Here is a 17,046-nt window from a genome sequence, read left to right as displayed (position 1 = left end):
GGGGGAAAGGAAGAAGAGCAAGACGAAGATGATGTTACATGTGTAAAAATGGAAGTGGGACAACAAGTAAACAGCTGGAGACCTGTACTGTATGTGTTGCAGAAATAGGGTTGGTATGTAGTCAGCTGGGTATAGCGTGATTGTCAGTGTGTGCAGTGTATACCAGGACAATGTACGTGATGGACTGGCATAGGTCTTTTTTTTTTTTTTTTTTTTGTACGGACATTCAAGGAGCCCAGAAGATGAGCCTCAATGACTTTGAGGATCTCCTGACTGTTAAAGCCGGAGCACCACCAGCAGGTTGACATTTGTGGTTCAGAGTGAAACGTCTCGACAGCTGTTGGACAAACGAACATGCAGTTTGGTGCAGACGTTCCCGGTCTTTGTTATAATGATCGATCGCTATTAAGAGATCAAAATTTTAAAAAGTAATTTGGTGTTTGGAAAAATTTGGTTTTGAATTTTATTTGTCACATTGTCACCTTAACAAAAGACAATCTACCTGTATACCTGTACAGCATCTCACTGAGAAGAATAAAGATGCGTAACTGGATTAAGAGTTTGACAAAATGTAGAGAGCATGCAAAGCTGTTATTGGAAAGCAGACAAAAAAAAAACAGAATTTTGCCTTGTTTCCGCTTTTTCCTTTTGCTTACTACATAAATCCAAATGTCTTTTTAACAGTTTTTCTTCCTCCTCCTTCCTCCTCCTCTTGTCTCCTCCCACAGTCTTGCTGGTTAGGTTAGCTGGCAACTCATAATCGCCTGTACGTGTAAATGTGCAAAGCGCCTCTCGACCAATGCCAGCTGCCTCCTGCGGCCTTCCGAGGGATAAGCAGGTACAGGTAGTGGATGGATTCCACGTCTGTAGGGCTGCAGATGGTGGAGGGATTATGTTGAAACTCACTTTTGCGTTCATTAAAGAAGACACTCCACCGTGTGCTGGAAGTATAGTACAGAACGTTAGCTACTAAACAACGTCAGTCATAGCGCATGTTTGAAATGTCCCTGCGGTGCCCGTTTTTTTGGTTATGTCACACTGGCATGCGGCTGCCAAGAGCAAGACGCTTGTTTTGGTATTTGGTGTGCATGCGTCTGACAGCTTTGGCTTCGGTAGCTTCAACTAGTATCAGCTTCATGCACATGGAAATTGAAAATTCAGTCTTGCAAGAGAATCTGACCTGATAGTACAGATAAAAACACACAAATCTAAAGAAATACTATTTTGCTTGTCCTGTTTAGAAGCCCGACTGTTGGCATTAGTTACTTTTTCTCATTTTGACTGCTTGTGTTTGCAGATACCTCTTTAAACGCTCCCAATAAATAGACTGCATCTACTGATTCAGGAACCAGTCAGTAAAATGTGTGACTTGCTGTATTCCTTGACTAAAAATAAAGGCGTTACAAATGGGATGGACACAGCCATTGTTGCTCTCTTGTGAATTGACCCTGAACCTTTAGAGGCTTTGTGCGTACAGTAGCAGAACGTGATGTTGCTAAAAACTGCAGCCGTGATTGTGACCACGGGAGCCGCTCTCTTTTGCATGCAACTGCAGTCCACTACGTGAGCTATGTCACTACACACCGGCTGAATGGAAACAAGCAGAGCTGCCATGAGCCAAGCTTACGTGTGGTACTCTTTGTGTGTTGTTACTGGTCACCTGGTGTGATTTGTACACTGACCAGCCACCTGCCTGTGTAGGTCCCCTTCATTTAGCTGAAACATCTCTGACTCGTCAAGGCACGAAACCCACAGATCTGTGAAGGTGTCTTGTGGTATCATTCATTAAGATGATATCAGCAGATCCTATATGTCCTCCCAGTTGAGGATGGGGACTCTGTAGATCAGGGGTGGGCAATCCTGGTCCTCGAGGGCCACAATCCTGCATGTTTTAGATGTTTCCCTCTTCCAACACACCTGATTCACATGATCAGGATCGTTATCAGACTTCTGCAGAGCTTGATGATGAGCTGACCAGCATTGCCCACCCCTGCTGTAGATTGTACTTCTTTTTGCAGCACATCCTACAGGTGTTTAGGGGAGTTAGGGGTCCAAGTCAACACTTTGAGCTCCTCGTCACGTTCCTGTTGTCCTCCTGAAAAAGGTGAAGTACTGCTGGTGTGATCTAGTTTAGGAAGGAGCTACATGTCGGCATTTTCCACCGTCTAGATTAAGATGCTCACGTGCACATTGTATGCTTTCAGCTGTAAAGATGGGTCAGCAAGGACGCTCTGACAGGCATCAAGCTATGTATGTTCTGACACCTTTCTATAATAGCTGCATTAGGATTTCAGCAGTTTGTACTGCAGTAGCTTTTCTGTTGGGTGGCACTGGGCACCACTTGTGCCAGTGTTCAGTGCCCACGTGCATCAGAGAACCTTGGGTGCCCATGACCCTGTCGATGATCCAGCTGTGGTTTTTCCTTGTACCGCTTTTTGTAGGCACCAGCCACTGACCCAGCTGTCTAACCATCAATATATGGCCCTTGGCATTCCTCAGGTCCTTACACTTGCATATGTTTCCTGTTTACAACACGTCAACTTTAAGAACTGATGTCCACTCGCTGCCTAGCCAATCCCCTTGAGAGGTGCCAATATAACAAGATGTTATCAATGTTATTCATGTGGTTTTAATGTTGTGGCAGTTGAGTGTACACAACACAATTATGTGCCTTATTCAGCTACCATGAAGCAAAATTTATTTTACCTAAATATTTTTTCCTAAATTTTATTCTGGCACCTTGTTTGTATAAATTAACTTAATAACATAGGAAATCTATAACTATGGGTGATTTTAAGCAAAATACCAGTACACAACTCCCTTTTTCTATAGAAAACATTAAAGCCTAGTCTGCTACATTCATTCAGTTTGCAGTAAACAGATCAGTCTTAGTGCGTGAGATTCATATTTTATACATACTTCTATGTACCATCAGAATAAACTGTGTCGTTAGGCGTTATTATTAGCTTTTAGTAAGTGCTGCAAGATGCGTTTCAAGCGGTTCACTGTGTGATGCAGGGTGCTCCAGTAGTATTTCCATTGCACACTGGAAGGGAAAATGTAGTAGAGCCCTGCGGTCAGCGAGACGCTGGGCTGTAACGTTAGAGTGCTGCAGAGATTAAAAGGCGTGACAAGCACATGGTGTGTAAGGGTGGAGAAACGGCTCAGTATGGAGTTGTCAACAAAACGTCAGCTGAGGGGGACAGGCTCGTAGTCTGACACTGGAGAAGTTTCCCTCTAGAACCAAAGCAGGTAGAAACGTTTGCATGTATCACACGTTTCTCCTTCAGCGCTCTCTGCTGTGGCTTTCGTGTGACTTTAACAATGCAGCAGTTGACTCTAGAGGAGACTCAGAAGTTGGCATATTAAGTTAGTTAATGCTTGAACTGACCTCTGACCTCCCTGCAACAAAAAATAAAGGGTTGCTTTAGACAGTTAAGTCCTTTTTCAGTATGAACACTCGCCCTGTGCTCAATCTTTCACCTTGACAACTTGGTATTTACTGCATATTTGTATCATTCAGAAAAATAACCTCCCTCATGCAGTCTTCTTGTGATGCGAGTGGAAACACTGTCTCTGTTTGCTACGGTTCTGTCAGTTCTCAGTGGGCCGGTCTCACTGTCCCTCCATAACAGGGAATGGAGATTCTGACGTTAGACGCCGGCACTCCTTATAAGCACCTGTCCTTCCGCGTCATGCCATGCTCCCGATATGAAAAGCGTGTGATTGTTTTCCATAAGACACAGTGTGCGTAGATAGTAAACTGGGACTATATAGCCTCTATAGAGGTTCTTTTCATCATTCAACTGCAAGCAAGCAAGTGGAGGTTTGCTGCTTTTCTCCCAACACAACATGGAGGTAAGAGAGTATTTATTTCTATGTTCAGATAGCTTGCTACTTTAGTGAAACAATCAAGTAAAGATTTGCTGTCTTTAGGGTTGTAAATTTCTATATTTGTTAAGCGTATTAGCGGATTGGAAATGTTTATTGATAAACATCCATATTAAAAGAATGCATGTATTGTTTTGTTAGTGGGTCTATTGGAAGAACTTTGCGAGCTTGTACATTCCTGAATGTAACTGAAAGAAGGTGTGTTTATTGGATAGAAATGAGGATGTAATGCTGTTTCTCAGTTCAAGAATATATTGATATGTTTAAATATCTCTTGAAGCTTTGACTAGAATCTCAAGGTGCATGCTAAGAGAGAACCTGCAAAGCTGTCAGAGGAAGTACTTGAATCATTTAGCCTCACTCAAAGTTAGCAAAGACTGATGCTGTCTTAAAATACTAGTAAGACACCCAAATTACCATTAAAGCAGTTTTCATGACTTTCAGTCTATCTTAGTCTTCATAGATAAAAGTCCTTTCTCATGTGCTTTCAGTGACTGAGACACAATCAACAGTTGTCCTTCCATGCAAATTTGTAACTCAAGTTTATGTAAAACTATTGTAATACAAGTTTCAGTCCATTGAATGAGACGTATCATCTGAACACCTTATAAAAGTACAGCTCTTTCAGTGTTAAATTCCTTCTTTGTGGTTTTCTTTTGGTGCTAAAACACTCTAATCTTAGATGATTCTCACTCAGTTTATCTAACGTGGCCAAATGAAGCTTTATATTAACTTCAGTTAAACTGTTTAATGCATTTTTACACAGCTGTGTGCACTGTGTCCCTCATCAGTTACACTGAAAATGCATTAGAACGAGATGTTACAAGCACCAGCATAATCAGGACAAATAGTTACAGCAAGACAAGTCTGTTCATCAGGACAGTAAAAAAGAAAAATAGAACCTATCCTTTATCAGTGTGAGATTCTTCACAGGTATTCTTCTGTCTTGTTAACTGCACATAACTCCTGTGGACTGCTCTGAACTCTCCAGGTGGCATCCTGTGTCCAGGACGTTGGCAGCCATGCAGTGTCACTGTTGGCTTATCTGAACCTCCAAAGAGAGCAAGCTCAGTTCTGTGACTGTGTGCTCCTACAGAGACAGAGCCCAGCTCAGCTCTACCCTGCACACAGGTGAGCAACAGAAGCTGCTTAAACAAACAAACAAACAAACAAACACCTCCACATGTACATATTGGTCAAACATTCTTAAATGTCGTATGTTTCTAATTGTCCTGCATGTCGATCTTTGCTCCTCCAGGTGTGTTCTGGCAGCTTCTAGTCCAGTGCTGGCATCTATCTTGTCTTGCACTGGTGCCCTGGTGGAACTTCAGGCTCCATGTCTGTCCGACGCTGTATTGGCACCTCTTTTGGACTACATTTACACAGGAGCTGTGCCATACGCTGGTAGCCAGCAACAGTATTACAGTCTGCTCACTGCCGCCTGCTACCTGCAAATGGTTGAACTGCAGGAGGCTCTGACAGCCTGGCAACAAGCTGAGGTGAATGCTGCAGAAACTGCTGATGCTTCCTCTGGAGCTGAAAATCAACCATATAAAGACATTAAGAAAACTTATAGGACAACTGTGAACACCTTCAGTGATCTGCGGCGAACATCCAGCAGCGATGCCTTCAGAAGAGTTGAGGAAACAGACACTCACAGTGTACAAAGTGCTACAAGTTCACCGGAGAGAGAAGCTCATCAGTATTTAGCAAATGTGGAAACATTTAGTGAAACTCAGATGCATTCAGCCAGTAGAGATTTAAGAGACCCAGAAACAGTTACAAGTAGAAATAACAGTAAACATGATGCCAACAACTGTAGCACATCAGCTGCAAACACTTCAAGCAGTGAAAGTGATGCAAATGCAGGCGACTACAGACAGGTAGCATATCAGACACGGCAGGATTTGATTCGGAATAGCCCTGGCATTTCTGAAGTTCATGACGTGTCTGAAGTGGACAAAGAGGTCCAAATGGATCAGTTTCATTTGACTGGCATTGTAAAGTCAGAGATCTGGCAGAAGAGCAAAGAGGAGGAGCCCGTTACAACAACCAAGGACAGGAGGAGCTCGTCCTCATCACCGTATCCAAGTTGTGGGGCAGTGCCCGTCATCTGTCACAGCGGTAGAGCGGCTGTCCTCCAGCTGGCAGAAGTGTCTGCGGTGCCTCCGCACCGTCCAGCATCCCGGCCTCCAGTCAGCTCCAGCAGGGCTCCTGTCTCACGGTCAGCAAGTACAGACAATGACGGCATTGTAGAGGGTTTTACCACTAAACACGAAAGTCCATATGGAGCACAGAATCAGGACTACAGACACAATAACCACCACACTGTAACACAAAGTCGGGATTACCACGATAGTTCAGATCAGTGTGCTATACAGGATTTTAGTTACACATCCAGTGCAGGTAGAGCTGATGTGTTGAAACAGGATTACAACAGCAGCAATACAGAGCATTTTATAGTACAGAATAATGAACGTATTAGACAAGGATTGTCCCACAATACAGAACATCTGAGGGATGACTCAGTGCCACAGAATACAGACGGGAACAAAGGGTTAAAGTCTAAAAGTGACCACAGTCTTGATGATTTCCCCTCTAAACATAAGCGACTAGATTGTTCTGAGTGCCACAATGTCTCCTTGGCAACTGCAACAGAGCAGCACTCACAAAGTCTGAGAGCTGCAGTTTCACTTCCTGTAGAGCACTCAGACACACAGAGGAACTCTCACCGTAAAGATTTATGTCCCGAGGGAGAAGCGAAAGAGGAACACAGTTACTCGAGCAGGTGTCCGGCTAAAATGGATGTGCAGGACAGCCGCTGCAATCTCTATGTGCATAAGATAAATTGGTACTCGAACATGTATAGAGCTGGAAAAAGTACAACAGATTGTGCCACTAGCCAGGATGAACATGATTCAAATAACAGACATACAGCTATGCAAAGCAGAGCACACAGTGTTGATATGTGTCCGCCTGTCTCCATCACACCAGAGTCGAGCTTGGATAACGTCTCTGGCAGGCGCTCTCCCTTTGAATGCTGCTCATCTGTGGAACCTGAACAGATCTCAGGCACTGAGACCACAGAGCCATGCTTATCTCTTACAATGACTGTGGACAGCAACAGTGCTGTGGGCCAGTCTTACCGTGGACATCTTCATTATCACTGCCTACCACAGGAGGACGTGCACTTATCACATGGAGACGGCGATCATAAACACACCCAGGCTAACCGCTCTGATCACTCAGGCGAGTCGAGTGATGAGGAGGCCAGTCCAGGTCCTCTGAAGCAGCACTTTGCCGCAGGGACAACTGACAGAGTTGTCTTGCTGGACATTAGCACCAAACCTGCTGAGCTGCTCGTATCCCGCAAACACAGATCTGACGGCGAAGAGAGAGGAGTCGGAGAAAAGAGCACCTTTAAAATTAGGATCAGAAATGAGAGTTTTGATGAGGCTGAAAGGAAATCTTGGGATGGACAGACAAATGGTGATAAAAGAAAATCTGCAGATGACGACCAAAGCAGACCAGGAGCTGAGGTCATACAAAAAGCTGAGGTCTTGGAAGTAGTTTCCGACCCGAAAGAAGGTGAGAACAAATTCGGTACCTGGACAGCCTGTTCAGCTCCCAGTGTGTCAGACTCTGCACAAGCCTCCATGTCATCCACCTTGTCTGTTTGCATACCTTCTACCCTTTCAGCCAGCGTGCCATCAAACATTTCAACTCATCTGTCAAGTCCTGCTCACCACCCTTTCCAGTGTTCTCTATGCGATCGTTCCTTCAGCCAGCGAGGCTCTCTGAATAGACATGTGCGCAGCCACCTTGGCGTAAGGCCCTTCCCCTGTCCCCACTGCCCTATGACCTTTTCGCGGCAGTACCGTGTCACAGAGCACATGCGTGTTCACCAGCGCTGCGCACTTGGGACTGACTTTCAAAAGCCCCCTGCCTCGTCGATTTGAGACGATGCAAAGAGGCGCCAAATCTGAAATTTGTCATTGAGAGACAGTGATATTCAAATGCATTGTTTTTTCCCCCCAATAGCTCGCTTTAAGTTTGTCCTGCTGGCGCTGCAATGTGATAACAGGCTATTTTTAATGATGTGGTGGAAAAACAACAAGCACATAAGTATTTAAAAGAGGTGCAGTGTTTCTTTCAGTTAACAATGCAACAAGGCAACTTGTTTGTGGAAGCTGTCATTCATAGTGATCAGCCAACAGAGGAAATGCCAAGGCACTTCCCCTCAGAACCATGGTGCTTTAATCGTTTTAGGTCTGCACCTTCATTTCTTTAATTCAAACTTAACTCTGTTGGTAGCGGAGAAGTCTGAAAAAGACCAAGTATGTGAACCTGCCGAGAAGAAAATGTCAGACAGATACAGTTAGCATCTAGACGGAGAACAAAGTTCCCTTTGGTGTAGATCAGTGAATGCCTTAAGTGGCTAGAATTTTTTATTTTTTTTATTATAGAAGTGGCTCATAGTGATACAGAGATGATCACTTGAATCTGCAGTTCCCCTTTTCTTTTCCGATCTTTACAGTGAGTTAAACTTTCTGTTTAGCCGTCCCACCTGCAGCTTACTGTTTTGGCAGCTATTTTTTTATTTTATTTATAAATGAAACTGCTCTACAAACCCACTGTGCTCTACCAGCACCAAACAGGGGAACACGGTCGAGCATTTAGCAGCTAAGGAGCGAGATATTTCCTTCCAGGAGTTGGTAGAGACCAAAAATGGCAAAAAAGACAGTGAATAACGGGCCTCCATTGGCCAGGTAGCCGGAACCATGACTCCAAATGAATGAAAATGTTTTCCTGTGTCTGCTGAATATGTAACCGCAACAACTTTTAAAGTGATGGATGATATGCTGCATTCACAGTTTGTTTTCTTTGCTCCCAGGTGACCAAAAAATAAGTAAAAAAAAAAAAATGCAAATGATTTATTCATTCTATTCTTGCACTATTTGCTGTGGACTTCAGCAGAAGTGTTAATTTATAGATTAATGACAGAAACAAAAATACCCAATTTTAGGCTCATAATGCATGTTTTTGAAGTAATTTTGAAGTTTATAACCAGAAGCATCACAAGTCATTTCAGCGTTTTTAACTGTAATGCAGAACTCTCATGTTGCATAAAAGTGTGCTTACTGCAGGCAGAGTTTTACAAGTCAACTTCATTCCATCCAGTACTCAGTAGGCATTACATAGCATTACACATGACACTGTGACAAATGTATAAGTGATGTCTCACACACTGTCCCCTGTAAGTGAAGACAGTACCTCGGGTGTCAGAGAGAGCTGTGAAACACGAGCTGAAGGTAGAAAAAAGCAGAAGGAAGAAACAAGTGTCAAGGGCAGCCGTGAGGCTCTCTGCGTGTCCCGTCTTATCAATGCCAAACTTGTTCTATAAAGGATAGGGAACGTGGAAGGAACTGTTCTGTATTTAACACTGCAGATAGTACAAACATGTAACAGCTTAGCAGAGGTGGTTGGAGTTGTTAATGTTACATCTTCATGCTCTGCAGCTCCCACTCTGTTGTTTGGATAAAAGGAAAAACAGCATCTCAGTCATTTAAAATGTCTAAATATTAACCTGGATGTGTGTTTCCAATTAGCAATGAGCTCAACACATTGGCTTCAGTAATAAACCATTCAAATGGCTGAAAATGTATTGATTAGGGCAGAGATTCAGAGGTCTGGTCAAACAGCCCTTTGGCTCAATCCTCCAAATGAATTAGAGCTGATGGAGGATAAACACCAGGAAGACAGATTTCAGCTCCTGTGATATTTTTTTATCATGGCTTATAACTTATGTGTCACACGTTAGTAAAAGATCTATAAACTATTTATACAGCCGTTAGTAATGACCCATAAACCGCTGGCATGGGATGCCTATTACACTGACATTTATATGACATAATAAACAGCGTGGAGACAGCTCGGCCAATGCCAGACTGTTGCATTAGTGGCTGTTAACGGTCTGTGCTGCTGGGAAAGTTCAATGCCACCGTTCTGTTGATTCTGGGGGCAAATGTCAAAGGAGGTGAGTATCGTGTTCACATGGTGGAGGAAATGGAAATCACAGAATCACCGCATGGCAATACGTATCATTTATACACATTATTGCGTTGTAGACAATGATAACACTGGTGAGACGTGGTTAATACTTGTGGTGCCAACAAAGAGAGATAGTTTTGTGTCTTTGTCTGCTTCATATTTCTTCTCTCTGCTAAATGCGTCACACTTCAGTCCTCCTGCGTTCACTGGTTAGCCGGCGTTTCAGTCGACGTGGTGGTCATCACTACGATGGCCTGAACAGAGGAGAAACGATGCTGAGCATAACCTGTATTTAATGTTGCAACTCTTTTGTTTTTTTTCAGCTTATGTGACTTTTTACCTGACTTTTTGTGGAGCGCAGGGCAGCCCCGGCCAGAGCTGACATTACAATGAAAATAATTGCAGCGGCAAAAGAGTAGAACACAAGGATTGCTTCAAAAGACATTCCCATGGCCTGAACAAACACAAACAGCACAGAGTTATCCTCAAAAACACGACAAGATGTTTGACATTATATAAATAAATACTGTCAAATAATCATATTAATAACTCAAATTATTACATTGTTAAATGGGTCAATACTTTTCAAAATTATTTTTTTTTTAAGTTTTTTTTTTTTTTTTTTTTTTTTTTAAACGTAATCATGTTATTTTTCATCTCTGACATCAACAGGATCAACAAACTGCATGTTGTTTAACCCTATTCAGGACTTTTGGGGTCTTCTGGACCCCAGGCCATTTGATTCAGGTGACAGGTGTTGTTCTTTTAGTTTTGAAGATTTTTTTTTTTTTTAAATATAAAAAGAAAGACATTTGTCATTCATTTGGAACCAAAAATACATCAACTTATCAGAAAATGTATTTAACATAGTGTAAAAGTCTATAATGAATACCAACAAATATTCAACACATATTCCTTCCTGGAGTCCAATGGACCCCAAGAAAGACCGTCTACGTATGGCAACATGAAAGTCCTGAATAGGGTTAATAATGAATCATTATTTCAATAAATACACTATAAGAACTTAAAACTTGCTTTACATTTGTAATCAAAGCTATGACGGATGGCATCACCAACAAGAAACAAGAATAAAATAATATAATCACCTCATAATATGATGACCATGCTAATTCATAGTCTGTGACGTTTTCTTCATGGTAGTAGCTCCCTCTGTAGTGATAGTGTCCAATATCGGGCAGAGTGTGCAGGAGTGACCAAGCTGTCACCAGTATGGCGATGATGCTCAGAGCTAAAGATATGGTTACCTGCATGAGCAGACAGTAACTTAGAAATGTCTTCATACATTAACACCGACAGTTCTACACATAAATCAATCAGCTAATTAAACACCAAGTTGATGCAGTTTTAAGAGGTCATTTAACATTTAGTGTAAAAAAAAAAACTTCACTAAAAGAGTATTTTCACTTAAAACGTGTGGAGGGGATCTTTAATAAATTGTTTAATCTGCAGACTCTTGGTCCTCTAAATAGGTGGTTCTAGGAAAACACTGCTTCAAAATATCCTAATAGAACTTACTGTCTTCTTGGTGGGGTTGTGCTCTGTCAGAATATAGAGAATCCCACATATGATGAACTGAACGGGAGGAAGAGGAGAAAAAGCTGTTGAAATCTGCATTCCTCAGATGTTCTACATTACCACAGAACTGCATTTCTATAAACAAGACAGCAAAAACCTTCTGTTTCCACTTAGCTCAAGTGAGTTCAAAGTACGACTAGCCCTCGACACCATCCTGTATGAAGTTCCATGTTTGAGTGGTTCAAACCGGCTGTTTATAGAGTAAGTCGCTCTTGTTCAGCTACTAACCAGTATCCCCATCAAGAGGCTTGGCGGGATGGCTGTCCATATGAGGTAGTGCATGGACTCTGCCATCAGTGCAATGGTGCTAATGAAGATGGACGTTCCCAAGACCAGCAAAACGGTCTGGAAGAAAATCAAAAACAGATTCTAGCGTGACCTTAAAAGCTCTGATGTGGCAATACAAGCACGAGTAAGTTAAATGAGGGAAGACACCAAGCATTTAATAGTAGAGTGTGTGTTTGTCTCACGCCAATAATCTTGGGTTGCCCCTTAATGAAGCGGTGTAAAGGTTTGCTGCCCCCGAGTGTGGTGCCTTGAACATTTCCATCGGTCCCACCCGGTGCACTCGCAAAGACGAGCTCAGCAGACATCTAATGGACAAACAACACACACCGGACATGAATCTACTGACCACATAAATGCAGCAACCACGGAAGAAGCCAAATTAGGTCTGGTTCACATCCTCATACATTCAAGATTTTTTTTTTGCCATTCATGCACAAACAGACAGTCTGGCCACACTGAAATTCTTATTCGAGGCTCTCTTGGAGTCGAGTAAACAAACACCTGGTCGAAATACAGTCGTCCATAAATGTATTCATATCCTCCCATGAAAGAAGGAAAAAAACAGCTGACACTGAAATAAGCTGAAATTGACCAAAGTAATAATAAATAAAAATTTTATGAAAATCATGACATTGCTTTTGAATTGTGGTTCAACAGAAATATAAAAAACAAACAAATAAAAAAAACAACAACATGCAAACACGCATGATGGGACCCGTAAACTGATATTTTGTTGAACATCCCTTTGAGCCAATCACTGCAATCAAGAGTTTTCTGTAACTCTCAATCAATAAATAAATTAATAAAGGGGATAATAATACAGGAAAGAACTCCAGAGGGTCACCAAAATGGCTGAGAAGGTCATTGGGTGCCCTCTACCTACAGTGGAGGACCTTCATGGCTCTTTCTGCCTCAGGAGAGCAACACCATCCTGAAGGACTCCTACCACGCGGGACATTTCCTGTTTGAGCTACTGCCATCGGGCAGATGGTACAGGGCCATCAGAACCAGGATTAATAGACTGAAAAACAGCTTTTTTTTCTCCAACTGCTGTCAGAGCCATAAAAGCCTCCTTGTCGCAATACATGCAATATACTGTTTTTAAATATACAACTCCACTACCTCTATCCAATATCCACTGTGTGCAATATACACAGTACTCATTAGTTAATTTTATCGTTTTATATAGAGTTCTTTTTTTGTTTGTTTATATATATTTCTTTTATATTGTATATAGATGTTTTTACAACGTTTTTATATGTTTGTTTTTGCACTGACAGACCTGCACCTTACTTTTCGTTGCACTTGTTGCAATGACAATAAAATTAAAAACTCTCCTAAAATAATACACAAATTAATATAACGAAGCAGACAATCTCAATCTAGGTGCTCTGAATAAAACTGAAGGGCTGTTAAACATTTCTTGTTACTTTCAATGTATTTCAGACTCAAAATAAAGTTTAAATTCAATTAAAAATACATTAAATGATGGCGTTGCTTTTGACATCTCAGCTTTATGAATAAGGAATTTACCCAATAAAATAATATGTTATACTTATGACTTTGTAAGAAAAGAAAACACAGTTAAAAGTAAACTTCCGGTCCCGTGAAGCTCTGACAGCGAACCAGAGGCTCACGGGATTTGTGGTTATTTGTCATTTGGTCCCTGTCGTCCCGTTCAGCCCAGCGCGTAAACACCCCAGCGCGTGAACAAACAGCCCACCGGCGTGTCCGAGCTTCGTCGAACGGCCTAGCTTCGTGCTAGCTGCTCGGTGGAGCTACGCTGGACTCCTAACATGCTGAACAAGCCCTGACTTCAAGCTAAACGTCCTGACATGATGCCAAAGCTTTGTCTTAAAGGAGAACCGTGTCCTCCTCCGCTGCGCCGAAGCTGCAAACCTTTAAAAAAAAAAAAAAAAAGCAACGCGCGAGTTTGACAATCTGAGCTCATTATCTTCTTTTGTCGTAAAGTTAATTAGACAGAGTGTCAAAGTTGGAACAAACAGAAGATGACGTTAGAAAGACAAAAGCAGAGCCAGACCTTGTGCAGTTGTGTGGTCGGAGCTGTAGGTCAGCGTTGTACAAGTTGTCTCACATCAGGTTCACATCTGGAGCAGCGTTACTCTGATGGGCGGTCCGTGGACGAGCCGCTCGTTTCTGCCCGCGGGAGTCACTGGGGTTATAATAATTAGCACATGCCTTACCTCAGTATTACTACCAGGTGTTTCATTTACTCATTTTTACAAGTTTTCCTATTAATTAATTTTTGTTGTGTTTTTATTTTTATTTTTTGTTTTAGTTTTTTCCCCCCCCTTTTAACCCTTTATAGGGCACTCATTCCAATGCTTGGAAATGTAAGATTTCAACCCTGGAGTTTTATTGGTGGATACAAGAGGACATTTTTTCCTTTTCAACTTTTCAAGAAAGTTTTAGATTTAGGCTGCAAATCAAAGTCAAAGCAGTTACCTTATATGAAAAAAAATGTGGATAAATTATTGGACAAAACACACACACATAAAGATGAAGGAACTTTTATTTCCAAATCATCAGTCAGACTTTCAGAATTTATGACACTTGTGTCAAAACTTCCCTCTGGCTCACTTGCGATTTGTCAGAGGCCACAGTAACTATGTTGTGATGTAGCCTGACCTTCGTTGATTGGCTGAATGAAGTCACGTGATTCTGCCTCCTGCCATTTCAAAGAATCCAAAAGTTACAATAAATGGTTCCTTGCTTGATAAAGGGTTAAACTTTTTTTTTCAATCACTGGAACCAGGGTAGTGTCAGTCAAACGATATTTCTCAACTGTTGTCTCTTTTCCCAGATGATTAGTCCTTCATTATGGTGATGAGCGTTGTTAATGGTAATGTGTCCTCATGTTTTGGATCTAAAAGATGTAGCCTCCAGGTTGGAAAAGTGAGCCTGCATTCTTTCTAACTGCCAGCAGGGGGCGACTCCTCTGATTACGAAAAGAGGTTTAGCGTATTAGAAAATGATCCTACTTCTCACCTGATTTGTTGCTTTAGAAAACATTTTCCATATGAATTCATGGTCTCAGCTGCTGGTTTTGAAACTTTTTAAATATGGTTTGTTCTTTATTTTGTAAATTATGGCCCCATTTAGAGTAAAATTGACAAAGAGGCAGGTTATGTTTTAGGGTGTGGCTGCCTTACGATTGCTGTCCTTCAGTTTTTCAGGCAGATCGATCCTGCACTTCCAGTTTCAAAAGCTCACGGTGACGACAGCCAAATGCTGAACTTTAGGTTTCACAGCAGTAGTCCACAAATCAATGGCTGACTTCACAGTGGTTACATCTTTCTTTTATTCTGTTTGTAGCATTGACAGCAATACCCTTAGCTGAGCTTCTGTAAGCGTAGCTTTAAATATCAAGAATTGACAATAAGTAAAATGTTCAGCCATTCCACCCTGGGCTGTCTTGCACTGCGAGCATGTCAGCTTAATATATATGTATTTTTGCTGTTATTATACTTGTGTTTGCTGTGACTGCAATTCAGTATCATTGTGTTTTTTTTTTCCTGTACCCTCTTTTTTGTGAGCAAAACACAGAAGTGCCAAAAACTGCAGTTCCTCAGATGACCAGCTGAGGCTAGCTCCAAAAACAAGTCAATCCCCATAGACCCCCATGTTGAAAGACCCAACTATACGACAGAAGTAAACTTGTTGATTGCCTGGTAAAATAAATAAATACCTAAAAATGTTTGGGGCTGCAAGGTGGTGCAGTTAGTTAGCACTATTGCCTCGCAGCTAGAAGGTCGCCGGTTTGCCGGTTCTTTCTGTGTGGAGTTTGCATGTTCTCCCCGTGCAGCGTGGGTTCTCTCCGGGTTCTCCAGCTTCCTCCCACAAGGTCCAAAAACATGTTGAGGTTAATTGGTGATTCTAAATTGTTCGTAGGTGTGAATGTGAGTGTGCTTGGTTGTCTGTTTCTAAGTGTAGCCCTGTGATAGACTGGTGACCTGTCCAGGGTGTCTCCTGCCTTCACCCTGAGTCAGCTGGGATAGACTCCAGCCCCCCCGCAACCCTCATGAGGATGAAGCGGTGCATAGATAATGGATGGATAAAAATGTTTTGTTCTCTAAACCTAATTTTCCCATTCATGAGAACTGCAGGGGGAAACATTTTTTATATTACCCACTAATTTAAATTGTATCAAGGCTTAAAGTTCTGCATTATTAGGATCATGTCAGCTTTCAGTGACATATGGGTGCCATCATGGGACAGTCCAGGCCCAAAAATGGTTGCATTTCCTGCCTCAGCTTCATTCACACGCCACCGCTATTCTTATTTTTGGATTTGCCTGGAGTTAGAAGAGTCGGAAGCTGCCAAGAAGTAGCTGCGACACTGAGTTTCTGAACTGCTCTTGAAGAAACTATGAATTGCACCATTTCCTCAGATAGAGTTTTTGTACCAGGAGGAGATTTCATCTTCATCCTCTCATTGACATTGTAAACACGAATACCCACTTTGAGGTATGTCTGCTCATTCGGGTCATTTGAGTTAGTCAGTTCAACATTTTGGAGTCAGTGTTTGCAGCCCTGTCATTTTTCTTAACCTTCACCTTGGATCTTTGTCACTTAAACACGAGCATGTGGCATTCTGGGGTTTTGTGCTGTAAGGACCGATGCTTCCTTTAGCAGTCAGAAATGATCCACTCCTCAAAGAGAGTCAAACTTTCCTTCATTCCAGCCAAAACTAAAGAGAAGAGGGGGGGGGGATAAACTCTGTGTGTGTGTGTGTGTGGGTGTACGTGTGTGCACACAGGTTTCACAAAGGGGGGCTGGGCTGAATTTGAGAAGTATAAGGAATGTGATGAAATAGCTTGAGAGAAAGGGAAGCAAAGAGCAACATTATTTCCTGTTGGTTTTTTTCTTTTCTGAAAGTGACACAGCTGTGTGCTTTGGACTTGCTCCAGCCAGGGGAGATGGAGGGATAGAAGGGTTGGGCAACAGCACCATTAAACATTTACTTTGTGTGAAGGGTGAACTTTTGTTTTGCTGCAGCAGAAACACAATCCCTGTTATCATTCCTAACGTGGCTGCATCGTGTAGACCTCAGACTGTTGAAGACCGTTGAAGTCTGAAACCAGAGACACAAATTTGAAAGAAGTGTTTTGAGAGTCCAACTCGGTGTTAATTCTGTTCAGCGAGAGTCTGAGGTGGAAGGCAGAAAAAAATTGGTAAACAACAACAACAACAAAGAAAA

At 42.1% G+C, this 17,046-nt stretch overlaps 2 protein-coding genes across 2 annotated transcripts; one reads left to right on the top strand and one right to left on the bottom strand.

The window, feature by feature from the left end:
• Positions 1-3,773: 3,773 nt before the first annotated feature.
• Positions 3,774-9,547, top strand: LOC103362506 (probable GPI-anchored adhesin-like protein PGA55). The gene is made up of 3 exons (XM_008288879.1): positions 3,774-3,858; positions 4,883-5,022; positions 5,150-9,547. The coding sequence occupies exons 1-3, from the start codon at positions 3,853-3,855 to the stop codon at positions 7,848-7,850; spliced, it is 2,847 nt and encodes a 948-aa protein (XP_008287101.1). The 5' UTR covers positions 3,774-3,852; the 3' UTR covers positions 7,851-9,547.
• LOC103362507 (uncharacterized) lies at positions 9,041-13,954 on the bottom strand. Its single transcript, XM_008288880.1, has 7 exons — positions 13,868-13,954; positions 12,009-12,131; positions 11,767-11,883; positions 11,479-11,535; positions 11,049-11,207; positions 10,283-10,396; positions 9,041-10,196 (listed from the first exon to the last, which is right to left on the bottom strand). The coding sequence occupies exons 2-7, from the start codon at positions 12,129-12,131 to the stop codon at positions 10,146-10,148; spliced, it is 621 nt and encodes a 206-aa protein (XP_008287102.1). The 5' UTR covers positions 13,868-13,954; the 3' UTR covers positions 9,041-10,145.
• Positions 13,955-17,046: the final 3,092 nt, after the last annotated feature.

Source organism: Stegastes partitus, unplaced genomic scaffold (genome assembly GCF_000690725.1).
Source record: "Stegastes partitus isolate 25-593 unplaced genomic scaffold, Stegastes_partitus-1.0.2 Scaffold579, whole genome shotgun sequence".
In the NCBI taxonomy this organism is placed as follows: Eukaryota; Metazoa; Chordata; class Actinopteri; family Pomacentridae; genus Stegastes; species Stegastes partitus.
The sequence above is the reverse complement of the archived record's forward strand: the minus strand, read 5'-3'. Positions and strand labels throughout refer to the sequence as shown.

Excerpts from the sequence above, each read along its gene's own strand:
- LOC103362506 (XM_008288879.1), top strand. Across the intron at positions 5,023-5,149 it reads CAGCTCTACCCTGCACACAG|GTGTGTTCTGGCAGCTTCTA; the intron begins GTGAGCAACAGA and ends TTGCTCCTCCAG.
- LOC103362507 (XM_008288880.1), bottom strand. The coding sequence starts at position 12,131 with ATGTCTGCTGAGCTCGTCTTTGCGAGTGCACCGGGTGGGACCGATGGA. Across the intron at positions 11,884-12,008 it reads GGCAACCCAAGATTATTGGC|ACCGTTTTGCTGGTCTTGGG; the intron begins GTGAGACAAACA and ends ATTTTCTTCCAG. Across the intron at positions 10,197-10,282 it reads TGCGCTCCACAAAAAGTCAG|GCCATCGTAGTGATGACCAC; the intron begins GTAAAAAGTCAC and ends TCCTCTGTTCAG.